The following is a 13,171-nucleotide window of genomic DNA, read 5'->3' as shown; positions in this document are numbered from 1 at the left end:
AAACATGGGAGAGTATTTTCCACCTGACTATCTTTACATCGTAGAATGAGAAAAAGATAATGCATGTATTTTGTTTGTTGCCTAAAGCATCGGTACTACCTCTAGCAGTATTTCTTTTCCCCTGAACTGAGCATTTTGGGGTTTTGTTTGGCTGTAAGAATTCTTCTGCAGTTAATTTGTTCACAGAGTACCCTGCCACTGCTTGTGCTAACTCACATAAATAAATACACTTTATTATTTATGTCTAAATATTTTATACTTAAGTTTACTTGCTGCAAGTGCAAAAAAACAAAAGAGGGTCAGAACATCCAGGTCACAAAATACAGTGGTGTTACTAGGGGCCAGATTTTCATTTGCAAGCTGTACAAGTTGGAATGTGTAGTTGTCTACCCATTCAGTGTTAAAATAGTTCTAATTTCAGGTCATTTGTTTTCATTGTATTCATTTTAGTAGGTTTAAAGCTCTGTGTAACAATTACCGGTTTGCCATTTTCATGGCAACATAAACCAGTCTATAAAAAAGAGGTAATCCCCTTGTCAACTGTACAAATTGTCTCTCAAGACAAATTAATCGTGTGAGAAGCAACTATTTCGGGGTTTTGTTTTGTTGCATTGGGCTTTTTCCTTCTTTTAATGAGGATTTACTGCGTGGCTGCATCTAATCGCTGGCAGCATTATAAAATCCATCAGTGGTCAAATGTGTTGCATCCATCATTTCACAAGTGAAACGAACAAAACTGTCATGAACACGAAGAGAGAAAAGCCATCGTCTCCCTTGATGCTAATGCAAAGACACACAGCTAGCCCAGCAAGGCTCCTTTAGCCAGAAGGATGGGAGCCGGGATGGCAAAGAAACTCTGCAGCTGCTACACAGTCAAATTTTCCCCTTAAACCCTAAGATGCGATCGGTCTGTTACAAGCTCTTAAGAAAGAAGTCTTAAGATGTAACCGTCTCCTAGCGTCACTTTAACAGTCTACAGCTAAGAAGAAATCATAAAAAAAAAAAAAAAAAAAAAAAAAAGTCATTCTCCCTTTAAAAGGAGGGCGCCGAGCGCTGCCTCCCCGGTGCAATGTTGGATGCGATACAGCCGCACGCTGCCGCCAGGAGTGACCCCCGTGAAGTTGCGGTACCCAAGGGGAGCGGTACCCCCGGCTCGGGGGAGGGAGGGCCACACCGGGGGCTGGCGCATCGGTGTCCTGCAGGAAGGCTCCTGACGGCCGGGCTTTCCAAACGCTCTTCCCGCTCCCCCTTCCACAGAAATCCGCCACGGATCCTCACGACAGGCACCGGCAGACATATTTATAAAGCCAACCCCAGGGAGAGCGGCAGCTGCCCCAAGACCGGGGCCAGCACCGCCCCGGGGACCTCCCCACCCCCCCGGCGGGACCCTGCCCCCAAATGCACCTTCCCCCGGGCGGCGCGGCGCGGCGCCGGCCGCTCGCCCCCACGTTTCCCGGCTCCCGCTCCGCCTGCGTGCCGAGCCTGCAGATGGGCGAGCGGCCGCGGGGGAAGCGCCCTGCCCTCCCCCTCCCTCCGCTCCAGCGCATCCCCGGCCGGCGCAGGGGGGCCGCCCGCCCTCGGGAACAAAACGCCGCTCGGCATCGGGGCTCGGCGCTACCAGGAAGAAGGAGGGCTGTCGGGCCACGGATGGCTCCGGATAACGGGGAGCCGGGGGGGGGGGGGGGAACACACGACACCGGGAGACGGGAGGAATCCCGGCGCCCTCTCCCCGGCTGGGAGCGCGGGCAGCGCCGTGCTCGGGCATCACCCGAGCCGCCCCGCCGCGGCCGGGAGGGGGGGCCCGCCGCCGCGGCCAGCTGCCCTCTGCACCCCGGCGGGGGAGGCCGCTGCCCTGCCCCGGGTGCCGCGGCCCGGCAGGCGCCCACCCAGCCACGGGGTGGCGGCCTGGGAAGGGGGTGCGGGGCCGCCAGAGCCCCCCGCCCCTGCGGCCGCCCGCGGGAGGGGAAGCGCTCACGTTGCCAAACCACCTGTTCCGCCGCGGGAGAGGGAGGCGGGATGGCGGGGGGGGGAGCTTTGCGTGGCTGTCACGATGGTGTCAGGGTCTCCCCCCGCCCGAGGGCGAGCCGGGGCAAGGGGAAGGCAGGCTGGAGCTGGGGGGCTGCGGGGAGGGACCGGGGAAGTGGCAGAGCCCTGCCCGCCGCCCCCCCCCCCCCCCCCCCCCCCCCCCCGATCATCAGCCGCGCAATCCCTCAAGGTCTAAAGCACGCACATACCCCGCCGGCAAGAAACCTTTACCAGAGCGGTAGGGGGAAAGCGGACGCCCAAGATCCTGGTGGGAAGCAATTATAAGAGGGGAACAAACAAAACAAAAAGCAAGCGAGCAAGGGATAAAAGAAAGCGGGGGCTGCGGGGGGAGGGGGGGAAAGCCTGCCAAGAGAAGGAAGGTTGCAAAGGAGAGCTAGAAAAGTGTCCAGCAGCACCGGGAGACGCAGCACCCCCTTACCGATATGAATGATTGAATCTGCAATCGCCGCTTTCCAGGTTCGAGTCCAACAGACGGACACGACCAGGATGAGGGAGAAAACTTCCATCTCCTCCGGAGGTCCAGGCTTTGTAACGACAGATCTCTTCGCCAAACGGTGCCACCGCGGCGCAGGAAACCCAAGAGTTTGAGGTGCCGCCGGAGGAGCGTGTAAATCCCGGTGGCTGGCGCACCGCCGCGGCCGGGCAGGGAGCGAGCCCGGCGCCCCTCTCCTCGCTGAAACCCCGCGTCACTTCGGGGGGCTCCTGGGCAGCACCAGAGTTGCTGGGAGCGCCGGCAGCAAATCCATCCAGCCCGGGCGCCGCCGCGGGCAGCAGCCGCCTCTGCTGGTCAGACAATCCCCATCCTTCCGCCGGGTCCAGGGATCCGCTCGGTCCCGGCTGCTGCACAGCAACTTCCAACCCACACCACGCACACGCTCACACACACACACACGGACACGCACACACGAGCACACACACACGGACACACAAACCCTCTTGGCCAGAGAAGCCCCAGGAGCCCGCAGCAAATAGCTCGCCTTCAGCGAGGGGGAGGAGCGGGCAACCGGGAGAGCAGGCGATCCCGCTTCCAGTAACCAGATTCCTGCAGGAAAAGCCCCCCCGGAGGCCAAAAAACAAAGTGAACTTCAAGGTAATGCAGATAGTATAATGCAGAGATTTCCCCCCACACACAGACCCTTCGCTTAAAAAAATTGCCCCCCACAACTGGAGGAAAAAAAAAATATCAATAAAGCAATCTGCAAAGGAAGCCCGGCGTGCTGTCTCTTGTCGCGCAAGGTAGTGGTTGGACAGGGCAGGAGCGAGAGGAGGAGTGCCCGAGCCAGGCAGAGGAAAGCAGATGATGGTCTGCAGGTTGCTTTTAGAGCTTGCTTTGCTGGTGGGATGCAGAGAGAGCTGGCAGCTCCAGCACCAGCCAGCACGTTGCCTAGAAATGGATCACCTAGGAGAAGGAGAGAGAGCGAGAGATAAGTGCTATCAGCCAGAGAGAGAGAAACGGAGAGAGAGAGCGAGCGCGCTTCTCTCTAATAACCACCTCCTCCCCCTATCTGCAATACAAGGGAGAAACAAAACAGAGCTCTCATCTCCCTTGAAATCTTCAGCTGGGACTAAGGAAGAGACATGGGCAGGAGTGCATACAGTCTAAAAATACATTGGGGGTGGGGGAGAAGATCTTTTTGAAGTGTTATGCTCAGCTTAAAAAAAAAAAAAAAAAAAAAAACCAAAAAAACAACCACCACCCCATTTATTTAACCTTGTAACTCCACTGCAGGTATCAAGTTCAAAGCTAGATGAGCACTTTTGCTTGTTGGTCTTTGACAACTGAGTCAGGGACATTGCTTGAAGGGGAAAAGGAAAAAAAAAAAATCAGGGACACCTGGCCTCAAGGGGAAAATGAAGACCTAAAAATCTATTAATATGACTTTAATTATCTGTGTTCTTGATGGAATTCTCACAATTCTTTAAAGCAATGAATTGGCTTTTTCCTTCCTCTCTCTTTAGGTAGTGGAGAAATTTCTATGGGAAAACATTTAGAGTGCACTTTTCATGCTCAGGGTACTATGAATTCATTAACCAATTAATCCTCAGACTTCTCATGCTGTAGTTAAATACTTTATCCCCATTACACAGAGAAAGAACTGCACAGAGAGGTTAAGCATGTTCCTATAAACTATTCTAAATCCCCACATTATGTCTTATTACCCTTTCTTCTGACTTTTATTTTTCTAGTCAGGCTAAAGACAAGACACAGAAGTCAAAGAATTGCTCCAACATAGTGGTTATATCCTAAACTTACGTAAGCCATTGATAGGAGCTGGTAGTCCCTTTAGAAGTCTAAGTAGAGGTCAATCAACCCCTTTTCTTCAGAAAGAACCTTTTTTGAAGGCATTTCCTTAAGTTATAGCATTCAACTTAAGTTCATCATACCTGACTTTCACCTGTCTTCTTTCAGCCATGGGACTAGTTAGCACTTGTATACGTACAAGATTTAAGGATTTAGTTCAGGAGAAAGTAGTAATATTTGTAAGGAAAGGCAAACTAAACCAGTGTTAAAGAGCAAGATAACTGAATCTATTAAAAAAAAAAAACAAAACAAAACACCCAAACCCCACCCAAACAACAACAAAACAACCCCAACCAAACAAACCACCAACAGCACTGTCTACTTTGCCTGGGTCCACATTGACAGGTGACTGCTTCCCTAAAGATGGTAACACTCAAATGACTTCAAGTGAGATCACAAGCACAAGGCAGGGCTCATCTTTTCACTGACTAGAATGGGCTTTCTCTCATCTAGGAGCTATAACAAATGAAAACTAAAATTGACTGTAAGAGACAAAAGAAAAAGTATGTAAAGAGAACAGTAGATGATGATCAGTGTGAAGCAAAAGTCTCACAAATTATGTCACGTGCTGCATCTGTCCATATCCTCTGTGCGAGTCACAGATCTGTTGTCAACAGCAAACAGTAAAAAAGGTGCTTTTTTTTTCTGTAAATGACAATTTATGCACAGTATCAGTGAGTGTAGTGGGCATTAATTTTACAAGTAATAAATTCTGATTCATCTGAGAAACTTCTGAAGCTGCTTGCTTGAGTCATTATTACTTCTCCACAAAAGAACAGAGTCCACAAGAAATGTTAATTCCCTTCTTTGGGGGGCATGTCAGAGCAGTACTCTTTAATAATGTACAATGCACAGTAGGCAGAATAGGAAATGTAATGAAAACCTTTGGAAAATTATAACCATTTAATCCTCAGTTTAGATAATACCAAGAATTTTGAGGCCTTATTTAGAAAGCAGCTATCCTTACTGACTCTTTTAAGCATCCAGTATCCTGAATTGGTCACACTAAATGGAAATTTTTGCTTAGGTCTGTAGACATATTTAACAGGACAGGAGGCACAGGACAAGCCAAGAGCTTGTACTTCACAAATACCCTCTAAAGAATAAAACCCGCTTTTGGAGTGTAGCTTTGAACAATAATTCCAGTGGTAACACTACCTGAAAATTTGAGAGGAAAAAGACTGCAGTAAATTTAAAAATAAATTTAAATAAACTTACTTTACATAATTAACATATTATTGATTTAACATGTATCCACCACAGAGATAAAATAATTTGCATTTCCTCACTTTCATTCTCTTCAATTCTTATTCATTAAAAAAAACAACTGCTGTCATCCATTTAAAAAGACTGAAAAAAATCTTACACTATGTGGTTGGTTCAAGGTATCAGAGAAAAGTGCTGAAGAAGGATAATGGATTGAATTATCCAGTTAAAGTCAGGGGGGGGAAAAAGAGTTCCAGAGCAGGAGTTACTGATACTGTGAAAAATATTGTCCTAAAAACCCCAACCCCCCCCAAAAAACAACCAGAAACCAAACCCAAAAAACCCACCCCAAACCAAAGAAACTACTAATCAGACCTGGCTGAACACCGAACACAGGCCTATGAGCACCATTCTTAGAACTTCAGCGACTGCTGTCTCAGGCACTTTGGAAACAAGTCGCACACGTTTCACCCATGCTGCCCACCCTTCGCTACAACTTTCCTCCCAAAATTTCCTCAGCTACAACATCACCTCATCTTCACCATTAGCATCCATGGGAGAAGCATCACCATCAGCCAACCAATATTGCTAACAACGGGGAGTAGTCGTCTTCTTTCTACTACTCTAACTGAAGTGTGGTTAATGGTTTATGTACCTTATGTATCCACTGATCGGCTATTACAGTGTGGCACATTAATGCAGGCCCTAGAGGAGCAGCAAAGAAAGGATGTTCTTGTAAAACACAGGCAGCGGGGGAAAAAGAGTGTCCATCTAATGTTTATTTCCTTACACCCACTCATAATACTCTGCTACCTTAACCAAGTCAGCCTGGGACCTGAGCTTCTGTCTATAGAGAAAAGACACTTAAATACAAAAAAGTCTCACGTGCCTTTTACTCACCTATGCCCCTTTTCCCTTCTGGTTGTCCATACAAACAGATCTGACTGTGCAGAGGTCAACTTTTGATTTGTTTAATTCCGAGTCCCAAGATATCCTTCAGGTATTTGAAGAAATTAATATAGTGATTGAACAGTCTCACTTACAACCTTCAGTGCTGGTAGGTGAACAGAATAGCTAAGCCTTACAACAATAGACCTAAATCACATAGCAAGTATTTACCATTCCTACACATAAACATTAAAACTCCTTTTGCACATTAGAATGCAATATTTTATATTCAAAGGTATTTCAAAACATACAAAATGTTTAGATGAGGTGAAATCAGGTTACAGCCTAGGTTAGTCCATTTGCTCAAACACCTTTTTCAGGAAGGCCCATAAGTTATTACATCAGAGGAAAAAAAACCAGTATGCATCCATCACACCCTTCTGTGCTGTACCCAGTGGGAAAGGGAGGTAGGAGAGACTCCTTACTGACCCTACTAAAGCATCATTTCCTATCTTGAAGTTTGGTATTCAATTAACCTTTTAATCTTAGCTTGCATAGTTATAAATCTTGTTAACAGTCACAGAGTTATCCTAAAATTAAAATAAATAAAAAAGGAAAAAAACCCTCTAACCCCCAAACAAACCATCAGCATTAAACTTAGTGACCTTCTGTAGCAGTGGATTCCAGAAGTGCCAACTGGCGGTGAAAAATAAACATTTCTTTTACTTGGTTCTAATTTACTCCCTCTCTTTCATGAAACAGTTCAATATTATTGCATTAAGAGGTGGGATTAAAAAGAACCAATCATCTGTTAAAGGACAGAAGCATCAATCACAAATATGTAACAGTCATACCCAAATTGTTATTGATGCCATTTGAACATGGCAGAAAGGCCAGGAAGGCCCACCTACTACTGCTAAGATTAATTTCTATTTCTGGACTCTTAATATCTTTTCTTCCCCACCCTCCATTTTTACTACATCTACCACATTTTACTACATCTACATACACTTTACTACATTACAGTACGATGTACCACTACTACTTATTCGAGTCTTTGTGGGTCATTTTTTAAATGAATGCTCCTGATGTGAAAAGTAAGAGTAATTCTGTGAATCTCCATATTTCTTTGATGGCTGTATGGAAACATGCTTTTTTCCTCTCTCTTCAGATGGTATTTGGAAGTCCTGACCCGTCACCAAGTAATAACATTATAGATGAAACACAGGACCCTGTAAGACCCTCAGTACTAAATTCACGACAGATAAGCAGATTCAGCAACCGGCTCAGCACAGGCAGCTCCCTGCAGAGCCATTTCAGTGGACCCAGGATCTCCCCTTAAGGCTGTCGTTCCCAGATCAAATCCTAATTTTCATGTGATGAGGCAAAAAAAGTTGTCATGAATATCAATTTAATTCTTGTTACTTATGATTACTTATGATGTAGGCTGCAAGAAGATCTGCCTGACTTTAAAATTTGGTGTACTCAAGGCTGACCAGATAAATATCTCATGATAGTAAGTCAACTAACCATGGGCCTCCACCCCCCAGTTTGTATAGGACAACGTGAACACTATTTCAATCTAAGTAACACTGAGTTTCCCCTGGTTTAAGAACACCAACTGACAAACATCCCCCACCTGGCACTGCTGGGTTTTTTTTGTATTTTTGTACTTTTTTTTAAATAAATGCATTTTTGAAGCATTGACATAAAGCAACTGACTGACAGACCTATCAAGAGACCATGTGTCAACAAGCAAATGTCCCTCTGCCACCGAGCCAGCCCTCAGACTCTCAGGAAAGCTGCTAGCTCTGAGAGGTTATTTCGGTTGACATGTCTACTCAGTCTTTGCTTTACCTGGCACAGCTTCAAACAAGAAGTCATCTGGGAGGGCTTTAGTTAAGAGGACATCTGTCCATTAGGAAATGGACTTGCTTCAGTGACCGCCAAATAACCTTTAAATGCAAGCTTTAGCCCTCTGCCAACTTTAGGGTTGGGCTCTGCATTATGAAAGAGGTCGGGGTTAACAGGACCATTGCAATTCTTAGTAGTGGCCCAGACATTGACTCCATAGTCCTGTCAAACTTGTGGTGAAACATGCACTCTTGGGCCTCTGTCCACTTCTGAACGATGGGGATAATCTTGCCTTTACTTAATGGAATACTTCGAAGGACTAAATTAGTTAGTTTTTTTCAAATGCAAACTATTAAATACTTTTTCTAATTTCCTTCATTCTGTTTCTCCATACCTTAAACACATGAATGTGTCTACATCTGCAAGAGTGTGTGTGTGTGCATGTGCACATTCAGATAGATAGATAGAAAGTAATTTCATTTGGCCGTTATACAAATAAACAGAACATTAAATATTTAATGCATTTCAACAGAAAGTGCACGTTGTGGCCTTGAACATCTTATCACAAAGGAACAAATACCAAACCAGAATCAGGAGTTATCCTGCTGGGCAGAAGAAATGCAAAAAGTTTTGTGCAGTACATAGGAAGGATTTCAAAGCTTTTTTTGCTTTTTTGAAACTACATTATAACTGAATTTAGTTGAGAGCTTGTGTCTTATCCTTTAGCCTCACTACACAAAAGTCAGAAAGTGGGTATGAAGTAAAGTCAACCCTTAGAGCAACCAGTGTTATCAAAGTGAAGTAACAGGGATTGCTGCTGAGGTAGATTTATTTTGCCTCCATTTATACTCATGTTATAGATCTCCTGTGCGACCTGAGCCATCCTGTTATGTACCTCACTCAGAAGCTGTTATGCTACTGGAGGGAGGACACAGTGCCTAATAACAGACAAAGACTTCTTGGCCATGATCTGAACAGGAGAAAAAAACAAAACAGAAATCAAGTCATTCATTTCATTGGCACAGGAGAGAATGTCTCGCTTTTAGATATCTATTTATGTAACATCTTTCTAATCTTATCTAGATTAAAAGATAACCAGAGAATAAATTCTCCCTTCTCATGCTTCACCTGCCCAGTAAGTACTAAATATCAAGCCAAATCCTTCTGATGCCAAGTCCTTCTCTGTCTCTATAAGCACCCAGCGAGTCACCCTCCATCTCTAGAGGATCTTTCTCAAACTCCCTCTTACTCACCACTTTGTTCTCTTCCAGGACTTTCCTGGTTCCTCCTGGAGATGACTGACCATACCTCAATGCTGTATATGTACACTTTCACTCTTCTCTCTTGCTGGAACTTTACATCTTTCTAATATTCCTCCTATCATTCACCACATTTCCACAACCATGGCCCTTGCTGCTATCTTCCCTTTACCACTTCTTTCCTTTCCCTTCAAGAGCTACAAAAAGAGTGAAAGACATGCAAGGCACTTTCTGCCAAAGCCACCCCACAATTATGCTGGGTGAAAAGCAAGTCACAAATGGTGGAGAAAGCCAGCAGGGGAGCTAAGAGAAGCAGGGAATATGCTGACACCTGCAGCCACAACTCAGTTTCTACCTATGGATCTTCTATTGGCAGCAGGAGAGGAGTCGCTTCAGCAAGTGCTTGGTCAGGTCTAAGATCTTGGGTAGGGCATGAATGGCAAACGCAGACAGCCCTCCTAGCAGCTGACAAAGGGCATGTGTGTCTTCTCTGTCTGCTGTCCATCTCACTCCTAGCTCCTCTTCTGGTAGCTGTTAATGCCTTCTGGCTCATTCTAGCCACAGGTTCAGGCTATAATAAACCCAGAGCAAGGGATGTTTATATTCTGTGGGGAAGCCACCAAGCCAAATACACCAGTCACTGGGGAAGGTGTGCACAGAGGAGGAGAAGTTGGGAAGGCTGGAGAACTAGCTTTGAGAGCATGACACCTTATAGTGGAGAGGAATCTGTAGAAAAACTGTGATAAAAGAAAGACAGCAGAGTGGTGACAGAGCACAGTGAAGTCACAGTTCACATCCGAGTAGCTCTCCATGTAGCCTTTTAGTTCATGCAGCTGCGGGACTCAGACTATTCTGGTTAGTATGTGGAGTGAAAGAACCAACCAAGAGCAAACCATTTTAACTGATCTCATTCTACATCTTCACTGCTGCTGAGAAGAGGGAGTTTCAACTCCAACAATAAAAGAAAGACCAGTCAGAAGTCACCACTGAACCAGAAATGCCACATGCTGTCTGCTTGCTTCATATCACGCAAGACCAGAATCAGCTCTGCTGCGGGTGGTGGAAGAGATAGTCGGAAAAGCCTAGTATCGGAAAACATTATTATTGTTGCTCTGCGAGCCCATGGTTCAAGCAGGGGAAAACCTGGCACATTAGATTCTTTTACCTATTTGGAAAAGTTAGAATGAAGCCTGTTAAATTTGGTGGTTTAACAAAAATATGACTCAGTCATTTGTGAAAGACAAATAGCGCAGGCTTTGCTAGTTGTTTAACACCGTGGTTAAGCTGGCACCTGCAAAGTTGTACATACTTTTTCTATTGCATCTTTATTTAGTAGTAATCATTAGTGTTATACTGGACCTTCTAGCAAGACTAAAATTTCATTGTGGCAGCTACAAAAATGCATAGCAAAATAGTCCATACCACAAATACAGTACACACTGACTACACAAGAAAAACACGAGTCAGAAAGGGAAACAAGGTAGTCAGGCATATTCCCAGGATCACATGTCATAAAATCCAAAGCAGAATTTGGATTTGCCAAGTTGCAGCACAGGAAGCTCCCTGCCAAAACTATCCACTCTCTTTCCTGGGTGCATTTGAATACCATCTGGTCTCTTTCTAGCAGAGGTAGCAACATGAGAAAAATTACTTTTATCTGTGAACTTCTACATGGTTTTAGTATCAGGACCCCAGGAACATTTGATAATTTGTTGTAACACAAGATCTGAACTAGGGTGTGTGCTACTTTCTGCATGTTGGCTTAAAAAATATATCTCCATACAAAAATAAGTCCCATGTCTTGCCTAAGATTTGCTGCCCTGTACAATTACCAGTGCTATGTTTTTCCAACAAACAAGAAGTTAACTGAACCAAATGAAGAGGCAGTAGAGAAAGATGACTGCTAAATGTGAGAAATGTATAAATCACTACTATTTATCCAAAGAGTCAAATAATTCTCCATGCCAGAAGGCACTAATTGGTCATTACATAGTTGGATATCAGTATATCTAGTAGTCTCTAAGAGTTCATATGTCTTTCATCGATGAGACAAATATGTGTCTACATCTAAGAGTCTTTAAACACTTTATGATGCACGTTTTCATTCTATTTTCAGTAAGAATTCCTCACCTTTCCTTCATTTCTTTCCCCCCAAAAGAAATACTAAATCAAGGTAGCTGAAATAACCTATTTGAAATTTCTTGCTTTGATGCATTAAACATAATTTCCTTCTCTCTGTGTTTTTGTCATAACAAACAGCATCATTATAGTTGACATTTACCTTAATCCACAGTATTTCTGTCACAAATTAAGGAAGAACCATTAGATCTGATGACAAGGCAAGGAAGAAACTACCTAACTAACATGATAAATTATTTGTGGTGATATCCATCCACCATTTTGTCTGTACAGTACCTAAAATTAAAATAAACAACCTGTTTTTCTCAGTTTTACCTGGCTTCTGCAAGTAATTTTCATGTAATATTTACCCTATATAACCACCCCAACAGGGCTGGAAAGGCCACACAACTCTGAAGTGTTACTATTTCAATGAAAACCGTCAGAAAGACTTCATTTCAAAGAGCCTCTTGAAAACATACAGTTCTGAGGAAATTCTACAATAGATGGAAAAACGGAAACACAGAGTAAGATTATCTTCCTATTATGACCTACTTTTCCTTGATGCCTACTTCATTTGCTTAGAATTATTATCAAGTGAGTTTTGAAAAGAAGAAAGCTGAATCTTCTATTTTGACTAGGTTAAACATTTTCTTCACATTAGTGAAGTCATGCTGATAAATTGAAACAAGTCCTATTAGCATGACTGTAAAATACGTTTTGGATGACTCCAAATATTGAATGTTCCTGCATCATCCCCATCACACACACACAAATCCCACACTATCTACTTATATTACAAGCTTTCCAACCATTACAGTTATCCATGTTCTTTAATCTCTTTTCACTTTTCTTCTTTCATGTTTACTTTTCTGGTCTCTTTCTTTTTTAAGCCGATGGTTAGTATACATTTAGGTGACCAGTGAAGTATAAGATATTTCTGAGCACCTACCTGTTGGGTGAAATGCTGAGAACTATCTTGCCACTGGGGACAATGACAAAGTGCCTCTTTCTGTTGTCTTTTGCCTTTCGAGTTTGTGGCCTATTCTGAAAAGGCAAGTAGTAATAATTTAGCTTTTTTAAGTGTTACTTGCACTGAATACTTTCTACAACCCAATAATAAAGAGGGTAACCACCCCCACCCCACCCCCAAGTTACTGTAAAGCTTCATTTTAATCTTCAGAAAGGAAGGTATCAACATTAATACTGTCAAAATGTAGTGAATGACTAAATAACATTCAGTACGTCTATTGGTCATATGGCTATGGAAAAGAGGGAGGTGTTCAATAAACAGAATGCTTACATATGTAACAGTATAACACCACCGTAATTTGAATGCTTATTGAGGTCTGAAAGAAAATGCAGCTTCAGAAAACCCCACCTAATAATTACTTCATTAGACAATTCTTCAGGTAGTGTAATACTGCAAATGCATATAAATTATTCTTGTAGATAAGCAGTTACATGTTTTATGACCCTCCTTACATGCACAAATCTG

The 13,171-nt window shown here is 43.9% G+C and overlaps 1 protein-coding gene across 1 annotated transcript in view; it reads right to left on the bottom strand.

Annotated features, from left to right (window-relative positions):
- GRID2 (glutamate ionotropic receptor delta type subunit 2) overlaps positions 1-3,535 on the bottom strand; it is a 730,780-nt gene extending 727,245 nt beyond the window's left edge. The window contains exon 1 of the mRNA XM_056362644.1: positions 2,465-3,535. Within this exon, the coding sequence (XP_056218619.1) occupies positions 2,465-2,552 (88 nt within the window). The 5' untranslated portion in view covers positions 2,553-3,535. The remainder of the gene's footprint in view (positions 1-2,464) is intronic.
- Positions 3,536-13,171: the final 9,636 nt, after the last annotated feature.

Source organism: Falco biarmicus, chromosome 1 (genome assembly GCF_023638135.1).
Source record: "Falco biarmicus isolate bFalBia1 chromosome 1, bFalBia1.pri, whole genome shotgun sequence".
Classification (NCBI taxonomy): domain Eukaryota; kingdom Metazoa; phylum Chordata; class Aves; order Falconiformes; family Falconidae; genus Falco; species Falco biarmicus.
Note: the sequence above shows the minus strand (reverse complement) of the source record. Positions and strands in the feature narration are given on the sequence as shown.